This window comes from Urocitellus parryii, chromosome 11, assembly GCF_045843805.1.
Source record: "Urocitellus parryii isolate mUroPar1 chromosome 11, mUroPar1.hap1, whole genome shotgun sequence".
Taxonomy (NCBI): Eukaryota; Metazoa; Chordata; class Mammalia; order Rodentia; family Sciuridae; genus Urocitellus; species Urocitellus parryii.
In genome coordinates, this window is record NC_135541.1 from 105,053,040 (window position 1) to 105,069,418 (window position 16,379).

The 16,379-nt window shown below is 34.4% G+C and overlaps 2 protein-coding genes across 5 annotated transcripts in view; one reads left to right on the forward strand and one right to left on the reverse strand.

Annotated features, from left to right (window-relative positions):
* The window catches only part of St7l (suppression of tumorigenicity 7 like), a 224,905-nt gene that overhangs the window by 26,354 nt on the left and 182,172 nt on the right, over nucleotides 1–16,379 (reverse strand). The window lies entirely within an intron of this gene.
* Nucleotides 3,177–16,379, forward strand: part of Cttnbp2nl (CTTNBP2 N-terminal like) — a 40,973-nt gene continuing 27,770 nt past the window's right edge. Inside the window, exons 1-3 of the mRNA XM_026394111.2 lie at nucleotides 3,177–3,210; nucleotides 3,828–3,951; nucleotides 7,257–7,364. Of these exons, the coding sequence (XP_026249896.1) occupies nucleotides 7,266–7,364 (99 nt within the window). The 5' untranslated portion in view covers nucleotides 3,177–3,210; nucleotides 3,828–3,951; nucleotides 7,257–7,265. The remainder of the gene's footprint in view (nucleotides 3,211–3,827; nucleotides 3,952–7,256; nucleotides 7,365–16,379) is intronic.

The following is a 16,379-nucleotide window of genomic DNA, read 5'->3' on the forward strand; positions in this document are numbered from 1 at the left end:
TCTCATACTTACCAGAAGGCTTAGAGTTGTTCAAATAGTGTTTAAAAATAGTAGGTGGCACACGACTGTAATCCTGTCTATCTAGAGGCTGAGGCAGGAAGACTGCCAGCCTCAGCAATTTACTAAGAAATATCTCAAAATAAAAAGGGCTAGGGATATAGCTCAGTGGTTAAGTACCACTGGGTTTAATCCCTAGTACTGAAAAAAAGAAAGAAAATGGTTAACAAGTTGGATTATTTTGTTTGGCTACAGCAAGAGTGCCACAGACTGAGTGACTTAAAAACCAGTAATTTATTTTCTCACAATTCTGGAGGCTAAAAGTCTAAAACTAATCCTTTGCATACAGAAGATTGTCTTTCTGTTTCTTCACATTGTCTTACCCTGACCCGTCTGAATCCAAATTTCCTGTTATACAGACACCAATCATGTTGGATTAGGCACCACTGTAATGACCTCATTTTAACTTAATTACCTCTTTAAAGACTCTGTCTCCAAATTCAGTCACATTTTGAGATACTAAGAATTAGGACTTAAATGTGTGAAGTGGGGTGAAGGGGAACATTTAGCCCATTAATACATATATTATAGGGATCCAAAGAGTCTATCAATGTCTTTTACTTTCAATTGAGAGAAACTTGTTTTGAGATAATGGTAATAAAGTAGTTTATAATTGCTTAATATAGAATTCAATAAAATGAAATTGGTTTTTATACCTAATTTTAGAACTTTTGTAAATAAAGCAAGAACAGTTCTTTAACATGTGTACAAGAGATATACTTTCCTAGTCATAAAATTACTTTCTTACAGTATATTGACATGTTTTTCTTCCTTAGCCTGATCCTAAAATAGAAATGAGAGGAGCTGGTAAGCCCAGCTACACTGTGTGTTGGAGGATGGGGGGTGGGCAGGGAGGGGCTGAAGCAAGAAGATCACAAGTTTTTGAGGCCATCCTGGGCAATTTAGCAATACCCTTTCACAAAATTAAAATAATAATAATAATAATTGCTGAGAATGTAACTCAGTGGTAAAGTGTCCCTGTTCAATCCTTAGCACTAGAAAAATAAAAAAGAATGAGAGAGACTGTTTGGAGTGTTCTACTACTCTCACCCCAAATGCATAATTAACTCCTGAAAGCCAGAAGTGCCAGAGGGTAGGGAATCTTAAGTCTTTTTGAGATAGTTCAGGTAACAGGTTAACACTTTCTACCTCATGATAAAAGATGCTTTGGGCCATTTGTGTACAATGTGTCAAAATGCTTCTTCTGTCATATATGACTAATTAGAACAAAACTTTTTTAAAAAGAGAGACTAGTAGAATAGAAGAAGGGAATGAGGGAAGGAAAGAAGAGGTACTGGGGAATGAAATTGATTAAATTACACTATTTTTATTGAGTGCATGTATGGATGTACTATAACAAATTTTTTTTTAAAAAAATGGTGCTTTGGATGCATTTTTTAAAATAGCAGTACATTTTTGTCCATATTTAGATTTAGTATTGAGTCCATTGTAGCCCAAGTATAAGTTGCTTAAATTTGATATAAGTATAAAACAGAAATTTTACTGATCTACTAAGTTAAATAACTGATTTTAAAAATTACTAGCTGAGTTGAATTTTTTTAATGTGTCTTTAGATTTTTTTTTCTTTCGAGGCATTTTTGTTGTTTTCCCTCTTTCATGTACTATATCATCTACTACTTGGAAAGAAATAAATCTTTCATTTCCACACAAAGACATACTCACACCCAGATACTAGACAGACAAACATTTTACTTGTACTCCACCCTGCCCTGCCCTGCCCTGCCCTGCCCCTTTGCTCACATAACTATAGAAGCTGTTTGGGGTGTTTCATTTTCTGCCACCCAATTTCTGAATGCGCTCAGGTATTATCTAGAGAAGGGTAAAGGTCAGAAAGAAATGAGAAGAGCCCGAGCCACAGCAACATAATTCTTAGGCAAAAGCAGCATTGCACTTAGGGAGTTATTGTGTGTGTGCTCTTCTTCGTGTCCATAACTCTTTTGAATGCTGGCACGTGAAGTTCATCTAGAAAAGGACTCAGGTTGTCCTGGCTGTTGGATCTAACTTGATGGGAAGTAGCTGTGAATACTGTGAATAGACTGAATGGTGTGCTGGGCAAGCTGATGTGAAATCACATATTGGTATCATAAAAATGTTTCTTACCTAGCCTTTAAATTGTCTTATTTTTCAAGGATATTGAAATACATACACCTTTATCCTTTCTTATTGTATATATTTGTGTGTGTGTTTTTATTGAGAAACTCTAAAGCTGGCCATACCACAAAGGATGATAATATTCAGACAACTTGTCCACAAGTGGTTTTTATTTCAAATTTATAGACTGTATCATTCCTTAGACAGAAATATCTGTATGTAAACTCTAAGGAAAGTTGCGTCTAGGAGAAAATCTAATAGAAAGAATGAGCTGAGCATCTGGTTGGAATGATCTTGTCTTTCAAAGTCACTTAATGAATGATGACAATGACAAGTAACAGCTCATTTAGAAAATAAGTAGGGAATGAGTCTGTATACAATGTGGCATGCCAAAAATCTGGCAGTCATATTTCTGATAATGAACATGGGGTTAGAAACAGCCTTTTTCTGAAAAATTTTGGACCACAAGTCTGCCCAAAACTGTTGGGTAGAAATTGCTGTATTAGCTTATTCAATGATTTGCCTACATGTAGTTGGTTCTATATTCTTGACCACACAATAAACCCACAGTATTTCTCCTAAATTGAGAGATTCATAATTAGTTCTTTTGTTTGTTTTTGATACTGGGAATTGAACCCAGTGGCTCTTTACCACTGAGCTACATCCCCAGCCTTTTTTTTTTTTTTCCTTTGAGATGGGGGTGTCACTAAGTTGCTGAAGCTGGCCTTGAGGTTGTGGTTTTCATGCCTTAGCTTCCTGAGTTGCTGGGATTATAGGCATGTGCCACCACACAGAGCTCATAGTTTAATGACTGATTCTTGGTTAAATGAAACAACCAAAAATTTACTGTTGTAGTTTTCCCTTGACACTACCCATGTGACTTTTAGATTTCAGCAGTTCAAAGAGGCTTTCAAACTTGGTGCCTTAAAACACAAAACAAAATTACATTTTATTTAACAAATTTAAAGTCTGTCTTTTTTTCATTTTAATTTGTTTTTTTTTTTTTTAGTTCTGGGCATTGAACCTAGGACCTTGCACATGGTAAGCACACACTTTACCATGGAGCTATCCTATTCCTCCACTTTTTTTTTTTTTTTCAGTTTGCTGGGTATAATATAGCTAGGAAAATATAACTAAAATTGCATATAATTCAACATTTAATATTTGGACAAAAATGGGAAAAGTAGAAGGTAGAGATACATAATAAGCCTTATAGACAAAGGAGATGGTCACTGGTTATTTAGAAGAGATGAGAATTTTCCTCACTGAATTTGACAGATTAAATATTTCAGTTGTAATTATATTTTTCTGAGTTCATTATCCATAAGTCATGGTGATTCAAACAAATAGACTTTTGTCAATTCAGAAAGTCTGTGACATTCAGAAGCTTATCCTTACAGTGGCACTGGACACCTTAAAGTAAAAAAGATTTCAAAAGCCCCTACCTTCCCTAATTACAGTTACAAAAGGGAAGTCAGATTCCTGATTTTTTTTTCATTTTTCATATTATTCAGTTTCAACTTGAAGAATTGACTGTTTTCTTCTTTGTCAGTGTCAACCTATAGCTGTTCATCCTATAATGACAGTTGACTTTAGTGAGATTCACAGATTGTTTATAGTATGGTCACATGGATAATAAATTTCTTATTGTTTTGCAGCATTGGACACTTTTCCACCATGCTGATGGCATTCTAAATATATTTGTCATTTTTTCCAAATTTTAATTGAGGAAAACCATAAGAGTTTATACTTGAGGACTGAAGTACGACTGCCAATTATCAGGTCAGTATACTCCCATCCCTGTCCACAAGAAGATCACTGCCATCATAATATGTAATTCAGTTTTACTTTCTTTATATTTCAGACAAAAAATGTTATAAAGTTTTTTATGTTGAGATTATTTCACATGTGCAGAATAGCAAATTGCTAAATTTTAAAATTCATAAAGGTTACTGGAATATATTTATACTTGAATTAGACAACTATGGCCCTGTTTTGTTTTTATTTTTATGTTTTTTTAGTTGTAGGTAGACATAATACCTTCATTTTGTTTATCTGTATGTGGTGCTGAGGATTGAACCCAGGGCCCACACATGTGCTGGTTGAGCACTCTACTGCTGAGCTACAACCCCAGCCCACTATTAACCTTTTTTACTTACTGTATAAGATTTGATATTGGGGGCTGGGGCTGGGGCTGGGGCTCAGCGGTAGTGAGCTTGCTTGGAGTGATTTAGGCATAGAGGTAGCAAGTTTGAGTGTCGTTCTTTATGTGTTTAAGTTAACAAAGAGTAGAATTTTTTTCTTGCCTAGGCTGGACTACTTTATAATTAATTAAAGTGATTCTAAAGATTTTTTATTGATTTTATTCTTTTATGATGATGTCTACATATCATAACAGGTAAAAGACTTTGATTTAGGTGCAATCCAATTTAGTTATTCGTATTTAATTATACTCTGTAAGCTTAGAATTGAACCAAGATTATCTAGTTTTTTTTTTTTTTTTTTCACCTATTAGAAATTCAGGGCCAGAGCAACTATGTAATTTTATTCCTCAAAGCCATATATAGCTAGCTGAACTATGGCAAAGCCAAGACTAAAATTCTATACTCTTCACTTTCAGTCCATTATGTTTTATCTGTATCACACTACTTCTCTAAGCCACGGTTTTGGATCTCTAAATAAGAATGTTTATAGACTATAAGGATATTGGAGGAAAGGAAGTAATTATATGTGTGAAATCTATCATTTTTAGCTCTATTTCTACCTTCCTACCTTGGTGCTTATATAGCCATTTGATTTATTTTGTGCAGTTGGTATTTATGCAGTACCTTTACCATGTGCCCATTATTCTGCTTAATATAATAGGGGGCAGGCAGGGAGGAAGAACATTAGATGGTAGGATATTTTCTCTGCCTTATTATCTCTTTATAAGGAAGGTAAAAACATGAAACCTGGCACTGGTGTTCATCTGAGAAACTAGTGTGACTCAACTAGTAGTTTAAATTCTTCACCATTCCAAAGGGTGCTATCACTGTTCTTCATGGGTGATTCCCAACTACAAAGGGGGCAGCTGAACGTATTTGTGATGTTACTGATTTTGGCTGCCTCCAATTTTGGTAATGCCTTTCTTAGAATTCTTTTGGAAAATGAGGGGCTAGTAGTTATAATAATTAAACTATTTATTTAGGTGGTATCAGGAACTCAGTAAGTTATTTTACATTTATTAACTCAGTCTTTGTAGCAACCTTATGAATTAGATGTCATCCTCACCCTTTTCAGCAGATGAGAAAACTGAGACTCAAAAGCTAGTTCTTGGAGCTGGGGCTGTAACTCAGTGGGAGAATGCTTGCCTAGCACGTGTGAGGCACTAAGTTTGATCCTTAGTACCACATAAAAATAAACAAATAAAATTAAGGCATTCTGTCCATATATAACTACAGAACATTAAAAAAAAAAAAAAGCTAGTTCTTGAAGTGAAACTGAATATCTTCAAGTAAAAAAGATTTCCCATCGTCCCTAATTATGGTGGCAAAAGAGAAGTTGCCAAGTCCTACAACTAGCAACATGTAGATGTGACTGCAGAGCCTTGTGTTCTTTTCAGCATAGCATCTCATATTAAATGTAGCTTTATTATAAGGTTTGTGGGGGTTTTGTTGTTGTTTAAGATTTTCTTTTTTTCTTTTTTTCAGTTTCACAATAACTGTTGTAAGACACATCTCCAGTACTAAAGTGAGCATCATTAGTTGCTACAATTCACTAGTTAGAGCCGAGGTTCCATTGAGGATAATTTGTTATGTGGTAAAATATTTGTACAGCATGTTCTGAAACACAATCTAATAACACATTGAAGTCTACATTTTGCCCAATGTTTTCCTTCACTTTCACATAGTAACCCTGATGGAATCAGTAACTCTTGTGTGCCCCCTTCAAATTTAATAAGAGTAAAGAATTACTGGAATGTTTGTGAGTTAGTGATGTTGTGATTAACTTTAAAGAAAACTATATAAAAGTGGTAATTTGGAAGCAAAAAGTAGGAGAGAAAAATCATATTTGCTCTACTTTGGAGTTATATAATGTTATCTTACCGTATACACTGATCAGAAGACCCATCAGAGATTGTATAGCAGACTAATCTCTGTCCATAAGTGTTTATGAGAAATTAGTGTTGCAAAAAGGACTGAAATCGTGCCATATTATTTGTCATTTAACATTTCAAAAGATGCAAATTCTTGTGAAAGTGTGAACTTAAATAAGTGAAATAAAGTTTGTAGTAGTCTAGCCAATTAAGATGTTTAATATATTTTAAGAAGTCATTTAAAAGTGTATTTGCATCTAGTTACATTTGTATGTTTTAACTACATGAAATATAAACATTGTAATAGTTGTTCTCTGTGAAAATAAACAATTTAAAAGAAAAGTCATTCCCATACTTTCTTTACTCAGATTTCATTTCAACCAATTACAGACAGATGTCAGAATATTTTATATGTAGTTTTGGAATTTGGTTATAAACCTAATACTTGGGGATCTTTTCTGGGTCTAACCCCAGGACTCACACATGGTACACAAGCACTCTACCACTGAGCTACATCCCCAAACCTTTTGTGTGTGTTTATAAGAGAGGGAGAGGGAGGGAGGATACTGGGTATTGTACCCAGTGACCTCTCAACTGAGCTACATCCCCATCCCTTTTTATTTTGAGACAGAGTCTCACCAAGCTGCTCAGGCTGGCCTCAAACTTGAGATCCTCCTGCCTCAGCTTCCCTAGTAGCTGGGATTACAAGCATGAGCAAAAATTGGTTACTAATTCTTTTTGAGACTTAGGTTATAAATATGCCTGGAGAAAAAAAGATAAAAAATGTATCTTTACAATGAAATCAGTGATTTGAAGTGAGTTTAATTTTCTTTTCTCAATATGTGATTAAAATCAGAAAGCTCTTATGTTTCTATTTAATTGTGACCATTTCTTTTCTCAAAACATTTTGTACTGTAATTGTTGCTCTTTTCTCTATCTCCTTTTTTTCCCTCTTTAATTGTATCGGATTAACTGTCTTGTGGAGATTGGCTGATTGTTGTCATTGTTTTAGGCTTTCAGGATGAATCTGGAAAAACTCAGCAAGCCTGAACTCTTGACACTCTTCAGTATTCTTGAAGGAGAGCTTGAAGCAAGGGACCTTGTTATAGAAGCATTAAAGGTATGTTAAAAGGAAAAAGAGAGGTCATCATGTTTTGAAAGTCATTTCATTGATTGGAATTTATATAACTAGGGTATTGCTATCGTCTTCAGTAAAGTTGAATGGGGGACATATTGACACTTTCTATAGGCTGCACATCTGCAGAAGTCTTCACACCCTCAAAATAATTCCTTTTTTTGTCTACCTGGTTTCTAGACCTTGAACTTCATTCTTTTAGTTTAGTGAACCTTAGCTGTTTTTGAACTCTTTGAGAATTTGATGAAATCTGCTTCCTGAAAAGTATATATATCCATATTCCAAATTTCAGGATATAATATTTGGGATATCAAAGACCCCATGCAGACATGTATGGCTTCCCTGGGCCCCAGATTAAGACTTCTAATTTTTTTCTTTTTCCTTGTGATATTGAGGATTGAACCCTGAACCTTGCACATGCTAGGCTAGCTAGCACTGTTTCACTGAGCCATTCCCCTCGCCCAAGAATTCTTATTTTGAAGTATTTGGTATCTGTTAAAATGCAAGGAACTGGGGAAGTCATACGTTAGTGAGGATAAGAGGTATGTGGAAACTCTATGTAAAGTCTGTTTAAAAAATACAAGGGCATGCTGGGGTTGTGGCTCTGTAGTGGAGCGTTTGCCTAGCACATATGGGGCTCTGGGTTTGATCCTCAGCACCGAGTAAAAAAATAAATAAACAAAATAAAGGTATTGTGTCCATCTACAATTGAAAATATTAAAAAAAAAATCGAGGGGATAATCCCTTTCAAATGTCATGAGTTCTTTACACTTTTGAAAGTATATTTCCCGTTGAGTCTTGCAAGCATATTTGGACAGCAGAAGACGACCTTCAGGGTATATCTGTATGAGTAGTAGACAGAAGATGTTCCCTCAAAAGGCTAGGAGAACTAGCCAAAGGTGAGACTTGAGCATGCTAAAGAAACATTAGTCCCTGCAAAATGCAACTTATTAATCAAGGGAATTTTTATTTAAAAGGTTATATTGATATACATCTTAAAATTGATTTAATGTTTATGAAGTGCTCTACTGTACTTCTCAAAATTTTCCTAGCTCTTTATTGAATAGAAGGAACATATCAATATTTCATGAGTGTTCATAAGTTTTTTATTGTTTTTTTTAGCAACAAAGATCATTCTTCCATTGCCATGGTTGAAGGATAAGAGAGTCAGTGATTTTCTAAGTAGCTAACAGTCACAGTTCAATTGCGTTCTCTTCAGGTTTTTTTTCTCTTTTTTCCCCTTTCCACACTGATTTAGGTGTGTTCCTTTGGTCATAATTGGGTAGTCTTTTCTTGGATCACGCTGAGGTTGTAATTGTGATAAATAATAAAATCTAAACCTGTTATTTCTGTAAACTGGAGTGACATTAGTTTATATAAATATTTTTTAATTTTTATGTGGTGCTGAGGATCAAACCCAGTGCCTTACGCATGCTAAGTGAGCACTATACCTCTGAGCCACAACCCCAGCCCTAGTTTATATTTTTTTAATTTTTTTAAGTTGTCAGTGTATCTTTATTTATTTGTATGCAGTACTGAGAATCAAACCCAGTGCCTCACACATGCTAGGTGAGCACTCTGCCACTGAGCTACAACCCCAACCCCTAATTTATATCTTTTAAGGCTGACTGAAAAGGACTGATATTTCTAATTAGGTATACCTCAAGTCACTAAAACTATTAATTTTTGCTTTCCCTTGTAGATTTGTAATATGTGATAAGTGATCTTAAGTTGTTTCATTTCTCCAGAGTACGTAAGGCATGTCCTTCTGATATTGTAGGGGAGAAGGAGTAGAGTATGTCTCATGGTTTCCCTGGGGATCTCATGTTTATGGCTTTAATACATGCCTAGTCACATATATTAAAGTTCAGTGCCTGAGTTTTTGTCTGTCATGCCATTAAGCATAGCTTTGTGACTGATCAAGTTATTCAGTATGTCTGGAGCAAAATTTCCTTGTCTGTAATAAGAATAAATGGCTAGGGCTAGGGTTGGAGTTCAGTGGTAGAACATGCCTAACATATGTGAGACTCTGGGATCAGTCTCAGGGACCACCAAAGCAAACAAATAAATAAGTAGCATAAATGATTAATAATTAGTATTGGTATATAACACTTTACAGTTTGCATGATATTACAAATACTCAACAGTGTACTATTTATTCTTTCTTATCCATTTATTTATATCCTCTCAGTGTATGTCATGTACCCCATGTCATTGGAGCAGTCAGTGACTGCCAGACATCTATGTCTCTAGTGTGTCCTGAACAGTTCCTACTTTCTTAATGACTTCCCTGCCAACATGTGTAAATATATAAACATTCACTCCAGTTGGTGACTCATTTCTGCCATATTCACATCCTTCCCTTTTTTTTTTCATTTTTGGTGATTTCTTTCTTTCCTGAAAACTATATGTCATGTCTCAAAACCCAATCTTAGTATTACCAGTAGTCCTAACCTGCTTAAACCAGACACCTTCCCATCTCTTGTCCCATGTTTATCTGATCAAGGAAGAGAAAAGAAAAAAGGATTAAGGAAAGTTTGAGTTCTTTCCTAATCCTTGCCTCTATTATTGTTATTCTCACTTCTTTCTCATGATCTTTCCTGCCTTAATCCCCTTATAATGGGCAGGGGAGAGGGTTGAGAGAGGGACCCATAATGGGAAAATTAGAGGATGACCTTATTTTCACTTTTATAGTTTGACCAATATAATTACTCTCTCAGCTTTAGAAACTGTACAAACCTATAGTGCTTTATATGTCCATTTTACTAACGTTTATCCCTCGCACTGAGCACGGTACCTGGCATATAGGTGCTCAGTAAATATCTTGTTGTTGTTGTATAGGTGCTGGGTATTTAACCTAGGACTTTGCATATGGTAATAAGCACATGTCTGCCACTAAGTTACATCCCCAGCCTCAAATATTTGTTAAACAAATAAAATTATTGTGCCATCATGATCTGTTGCTTTTAAAGACTTCCATGATAATTCAAAGTGAATGTTGTGAATTCCTAAATTTTAAACTGTTCTAATGTGCTCTGCAAAATACTGCCTTCCGGTTTTAATGTTAACAGATGCTTAGGTGCTTGTTGTACATGTTTTCCTAAAAATACATTTTTTCTTCATGAATCCAATTTTAGTTACTATAGGCAGCTTCTGACAAGTTGGAGAGGCAGCTACAGAAGCAAGAACTATAATTAAGGGAACATTTTGATATAAGATACCATTTAGAATCATTCACAAATGTTGTCTTTAGTCTGCGTATGGTCTATAGGTGATAAAGTTATACTGAAGCTTAACCTCTATGCAGTTTAGGTGAAATGAATAGCAGCACCAGAAGTGACACATCTTTAAACAATCTATTGTTAGATAAAATTGTCAGCAGCTGGTGTTAAAGCTGCCTTCATCCTTTAGAAAATAACTGGCATACCAGATTTTTAAAGTTAGAATGAAATCTAACTTTATTTGTGGAGTAGTTTTGTTTTGTTTTGTTTTAATTTGCTTGATTTGGTGCTATAATGTTTTTAAGATTTTAACTGCCTTACAGCTTTTGCTTATCAGTAAATGCCTACTGGACTTTTTTGTACTAATATGTCATCTTACTAAATTTCTTCTTTTTAATATTAGTTCTTAATTTATGTTTAGTATATTGAAAAGGCTTTGGTCTTTATCCCAAATAGTTAAGAGAGGTTTTTCCTTTCTGTTTTGCTTTCAGTAAGGTGGGATGGGGGGCGGGGGGCAGTCCTGTTTATTTTTGTTTCTTTATCTTTCTGGACATAAAATTTATTCTGCCTTGTATCTCTGAACAAAATCATATAAGCTAACCATTGCTTCTCAATAAATAGTAAGGTTTCTTTAGGGATACATTATAAAGTTTTCATAATTTTTAAGTGGATCCTACCTATAAAGTTAGGATTGTAAAAGAGCATTATTCTTATTTCCAATATTTCTGCAAAGAACCAGATTGCAGCTACGCCCTTCTAGAGTCCCCAAGTTATGTTCTTTTTTCTCCCCAAAAGCCTTCTTACTTTTCGGTTACAGCCAGGGCATATTTGGCTTAGAACCAAGGCAGCTAATAGAAAATAATGTAACATTCAGCCTCTCCTATATTTGAAGTTCAGTTATTACAGAGACCATTTATACTGTATTCAGTACCAATTGAACTTTGTATGAAAGTGACTTTCTGTTTTAGAAGGCATCAATCATATCAGAGAAAAATACAGAAGTCTTCCATTAGCCACTTTATTTTCATAAGTGAGAACACTAGAGGAATCCCCTGTACAATGAAAGTAAATTACATTGCTCATGAACTGTCTCAGAGAAAGCCTCAGTTCATTAATTCCAAGCAAATCCAGAAAACAGATTCCTAGAGTGGTTCAACTGCTACAGAGGATGACCAGGGAACCTTAAAAGCCACTTTTAAAATCTGGAAAATAAGCTGGGCATGGCGGTGTACATCTGTAATCCCAGTGACGCAGGACGCTGAGGCAGGAAGATTGTAAGTTCAAAATGAGTCTCAGCAATTTAACGAGGCCCTAAGCAATTTAGTGAGACCCTGTCTCAAAATAAAAAAATAAAAAGGGCTGAGGATGTGGCTTAGTGGTTCAGGTCCCCTGGGTTCAATCTCTGGTACAAAAAAAAAAAAAAAAAAAAAAAAAAAACCTGGAAAATAGATTTGACTGCTATTAAAAGTTAGATCAAATACTTTTATTTTTTAAATCATCCACATTGGGTATATTATATGTTACATCTGCACGTCTTAGATCTGATACAAAGCTATATCAAGTTGTGACCAAATAAAATATACCCTGTGTTTATAGATACTATTTTATTTTAAAGCATTCTTTAAACTTCTTATACATATGATAAATGGTAAGGTATTACAACTTTCATGTAGAATTAACTTAAGGAGTCTTGAATTCCTTTCTAGTGATGCCTCTATCATAAAACAAGTATAACTCTTTTAAAGCTTACAACAAAACTCTGTGGGTTTTGGCCAAAGGCCATTATAAAATTCCCCAAGCAAGAAGATTTACAGGCAAAATGTAGACATGACAAAGTTAGAATATGTCTGGAGTATGGGACTATGTAATACGTCACTATAAGTTTACCTGTTAGGAATTTTCTTGTTTTGTTTTGTTTTTTAAGAAAACAAGGATTAAAAATTAAAAGTCTAAATGTACATATACATCTATGTTGAGACAATATGTAATTGACTTTTGCTGAAAATATTCTTGAAATAATAATAAGGACATTATGACACTACATATAGAATATATAGAACAAAGTAAAAGTTATCATGGAAGGTGATGTGGCTCAAAAATATTGCAGATACAAACTGGGCATGTCTGTAATCCCAGTGATCTCAAGTTCTAAGCCAACCCGGACAACTTAACGAGAAGAGTCTCAAAATAAAAAGTAAAATGGGCTGCTCAGTGACGGATTACCAGTAGGTTCAATCTCCAGTACCTTGAAATAGAAAAAAAAAAAAAAAAGAAGAAGGAGAAAAATACATAGCCTTGGACCTATTATGTAAGTAGGTTATTATAAAGGCTGGTCTGAAATGAAGAAGATAAAATAGAATTTAACAGTCATCATATATTGCATATACTAATAAGCCTATCAAAGAGTATTTGCATTTGTTTTAGTTAGCTTTTTCGATGCTGGGACTAAAAGGCCCAACCAGAACAATTTTAAAGGAGGAAAAGAGTGTTTGAGGGCTTACAGTTTCAGAGATCTAAGTCCATAGAAGGCCAGCTCCATTTATTTCTTGGGGCTCAAGGTGAGGCTGAACATCGTGGTCGAAGAGTATGGCAGAAGGAAGCAGCTCACATGGTGATCAGAAAGCAGAGAGAGAATCCACTCTCCAAATACAAAAAATATATACCCCAAAGCAATGCCCCCAATGAACCACTGCCTCCAGCCACACACCCCCTGCCTCCTGAGTCATGACTCAGTTAATCTCACGGGGGATTAATTTACTGATTATAATATAACCCAGTCATTTCTCCTTCACACCTTCTTCTCACACATAAGCTTTTGGGGGACACCTCACATCCAAAGCATAAAAGCCTTTTTTTAAAAAATCACATATTAGCTTGCTTAATGAGAAATCTGAATGATTGTCTTACATATACTCAAGCCTGTAGCATTCTTTTGCACCCATAAGCCTCCATCTAACAATTATTTGATTGAAAATGATTCCATTTTAATAGATGGCTTTTAGGAAGTGCTTTTAGGATTAGGATGGGTAGTATAAATCTTTTATAAAGATCATATAAACATAAGCTTTAACTAAGAAGTCCCAGTTTCTACCTAGTTTAAAACTGAGATTAGGAAACAAACAGAACTTTAATAAGTAAATATAGAATGATGAAGTCTTTAGATTCCCAGTCATAATCTTTATTATGAAACAATTAACTAATCAGTGGCCAAATATTTGTCGTCATATTTTAATGTGTTTTTATTGTTAGATTGGTTGATAATTTTTTATTACTACTCTGAGTCCCCATATGAAACCTACTCTACAAAACTATCAACCAGAATATTTAATGAAATGTAGCTGTTAAAGCATACACTTTCAAGTCAGACAGACCTAAGATTGTGTTCTGCCACTTAATTATTGTGTGATTGTAGACAAGTTATTTTATCCCCTGAGCTTTTTATGTAAAATGGTATGGTTATTCTGATGATTAAATGAGAGCAAATACTAAATAGGTGCTCACTACTTGTTTACTCTTAATTATTATTGGAACATAAGTTTTCAAAATCCATCCCTTTAGAAACAAAGGTATATTTGGTAAAGTAAGCAATACTAATAAAATATCATGCTTTATAAGAAAGAGTTTTTACTTTTCAATTAAATGTTTGTTGTTACTGGTAGTGTTTGTACTTAAGCTTGTTTTTCTTTGTGGAATTAATGATTTCAAATTGTTCTATCCCCATCCCAGCAACCAAAAGCATATGTTTTGAGACAGGCAGCAACCATTAAGGGTGTACTATGGGGCATGGAACAAATGTTATATTATAGTCCCCTTTATTTTTTATAATGAAAACAGGAAATACAGGGGTAATTTAGAAGCCTTTTTAGCAGAACTGATTTTTTTCCAAATGATTTTTGGGTTTATTTTTCTATTGTTTGATTTAGCACCTTATTATATTTGTTTTTTAAACTTTATTGAGGTATAATTGATATACAGTAAACTGCATATGTTTGATATATATAAATCAGTGTTTTGATGTATGTATTCCCTGAAAACATCGCCACAATCAAGGTAACACATATCCATCACCCCACAATTGTTCCTTGTGCTCCTTTGTAATCCCTCTTGCCTAACCTTCCTCATTCCATCCCACCCCTGCTCCCAAATCACTGCTCACTGCCACTAGATAATGGTTTACATTTTCTAGAATTTTTTGTTGGGAGGATAGTAGCAGGGATTAAACAATAATTAATAATGTATACTTTGTGGGGGTACTGGGTATTGAACATAGGGCACTTCAGCACTGAGCTATGCCCCCTACCCTTGTTATTTTTTATTTTGAAACTGGGTCTCATTAAGTTGCCAAAGCTGGCCTCAAACTTGTGATGATCTTCCTGCCTCAGCCTTCTGAGTAGCTGGGATTACAGGCATGTACCACCTCACTATATTTAAAGTTGAAAATTACTAAAGAGAATAGATTTTAAAGATTCTCTCCACAAAAAATAAGTATATGATGTTACACATATATGTTAGCTTGATTTAGCCATTTCACAAACATGTTGAAAAAATATTTTTTTTCACTTAAAACAACTATATAGACAGATAGAGGGATTATAGGTATGTGCCACCATGCCCAGCTATAACTATCTTTTGAAGAGCAGTTTTTCTTTTTTAAATTTTTTGACATGGTGGGGTGAGGTGGGTCTCACTGTATTGCTCAGATTGGTCTCAAACTTGTGCACATCAGTCAGTGATTCTCCCACCTCAGCTTCTCCAGTAGTGTAGGACTCCAGGTATATGCCACCACTCCCAGCTAAAAGTTATTCATTTTTTATTTGTGGACTTTTGTTTTTAGGGTTATAACCAAGAAATATGCCTAAACCAGGATCAGAAAAGTTTCCTATTTTTTTATCCCTTACAGTTTTACATGGAGGTCTGTGATGTAACTTCTGTTAATTTCTTTATATGATTAAAAAATATGAAACAGAAATTTTTTTACATTTTTGGGTATGGGTATCCAGTTGTTCTCGCACCATTAGTTGAAAAGACTATCCTCACACTGTAGAATGGCCTTTGCAGTTTTGTTACAGTTATTTGTATATCTGTGGGTTTCTCTCTGAACTCTGTTTTATTTATCTGTCTACCTTGATGCCATTACCGTACTGTGTTGATTACTGTGGCCTTTTAGTAAAGCTTAAAATTAGGTAGTATTAGTCCTCCAATTTGTGGGGTTTTTTTGAAAGTTGTTTTACTTATTTATGATCCTTTGCATTTCTCTATGAATTTTAGAATCAGCTTGTCGATTTCTCCAAAATGCTGTTGGCATTTTGATTGGGATTGCACTGATTCTATAGATCTTATTTGGGGAGAAATAGTATCCTATCCATACTGTGTTCCCCATTCCGTAAATTTGGTATATATCACCATTTATTTAAGTTTTCCTTTATTTTCTCAGAAGTATTTGGTAGTTTTCAACTAATAGGTGTCTCATATCTTTATCTTTTCTTAGATGAATCCATAAGTATTTCTTATTTTTATGATATTATGAATGGTTTAAATTTTTAAATTTCTGATTAAATATTGCTGTTATGCAAGTAGAATTGATTTTTTTGTGTATTGGTCTTGTATCCTAAAACCTTTTAAAATTCACCTTTTAGTTCTAATAGTTTCTAAATAATTCCATTGGATTTTCTACAAACATATCTGCAAACAAGGGCAGTTTTATTTATTTCTTTCTAATCCAGATGCCTTTTGTTTATTTTTATGGTCTTATTATATTGGCTAGAACCTACAGTACATT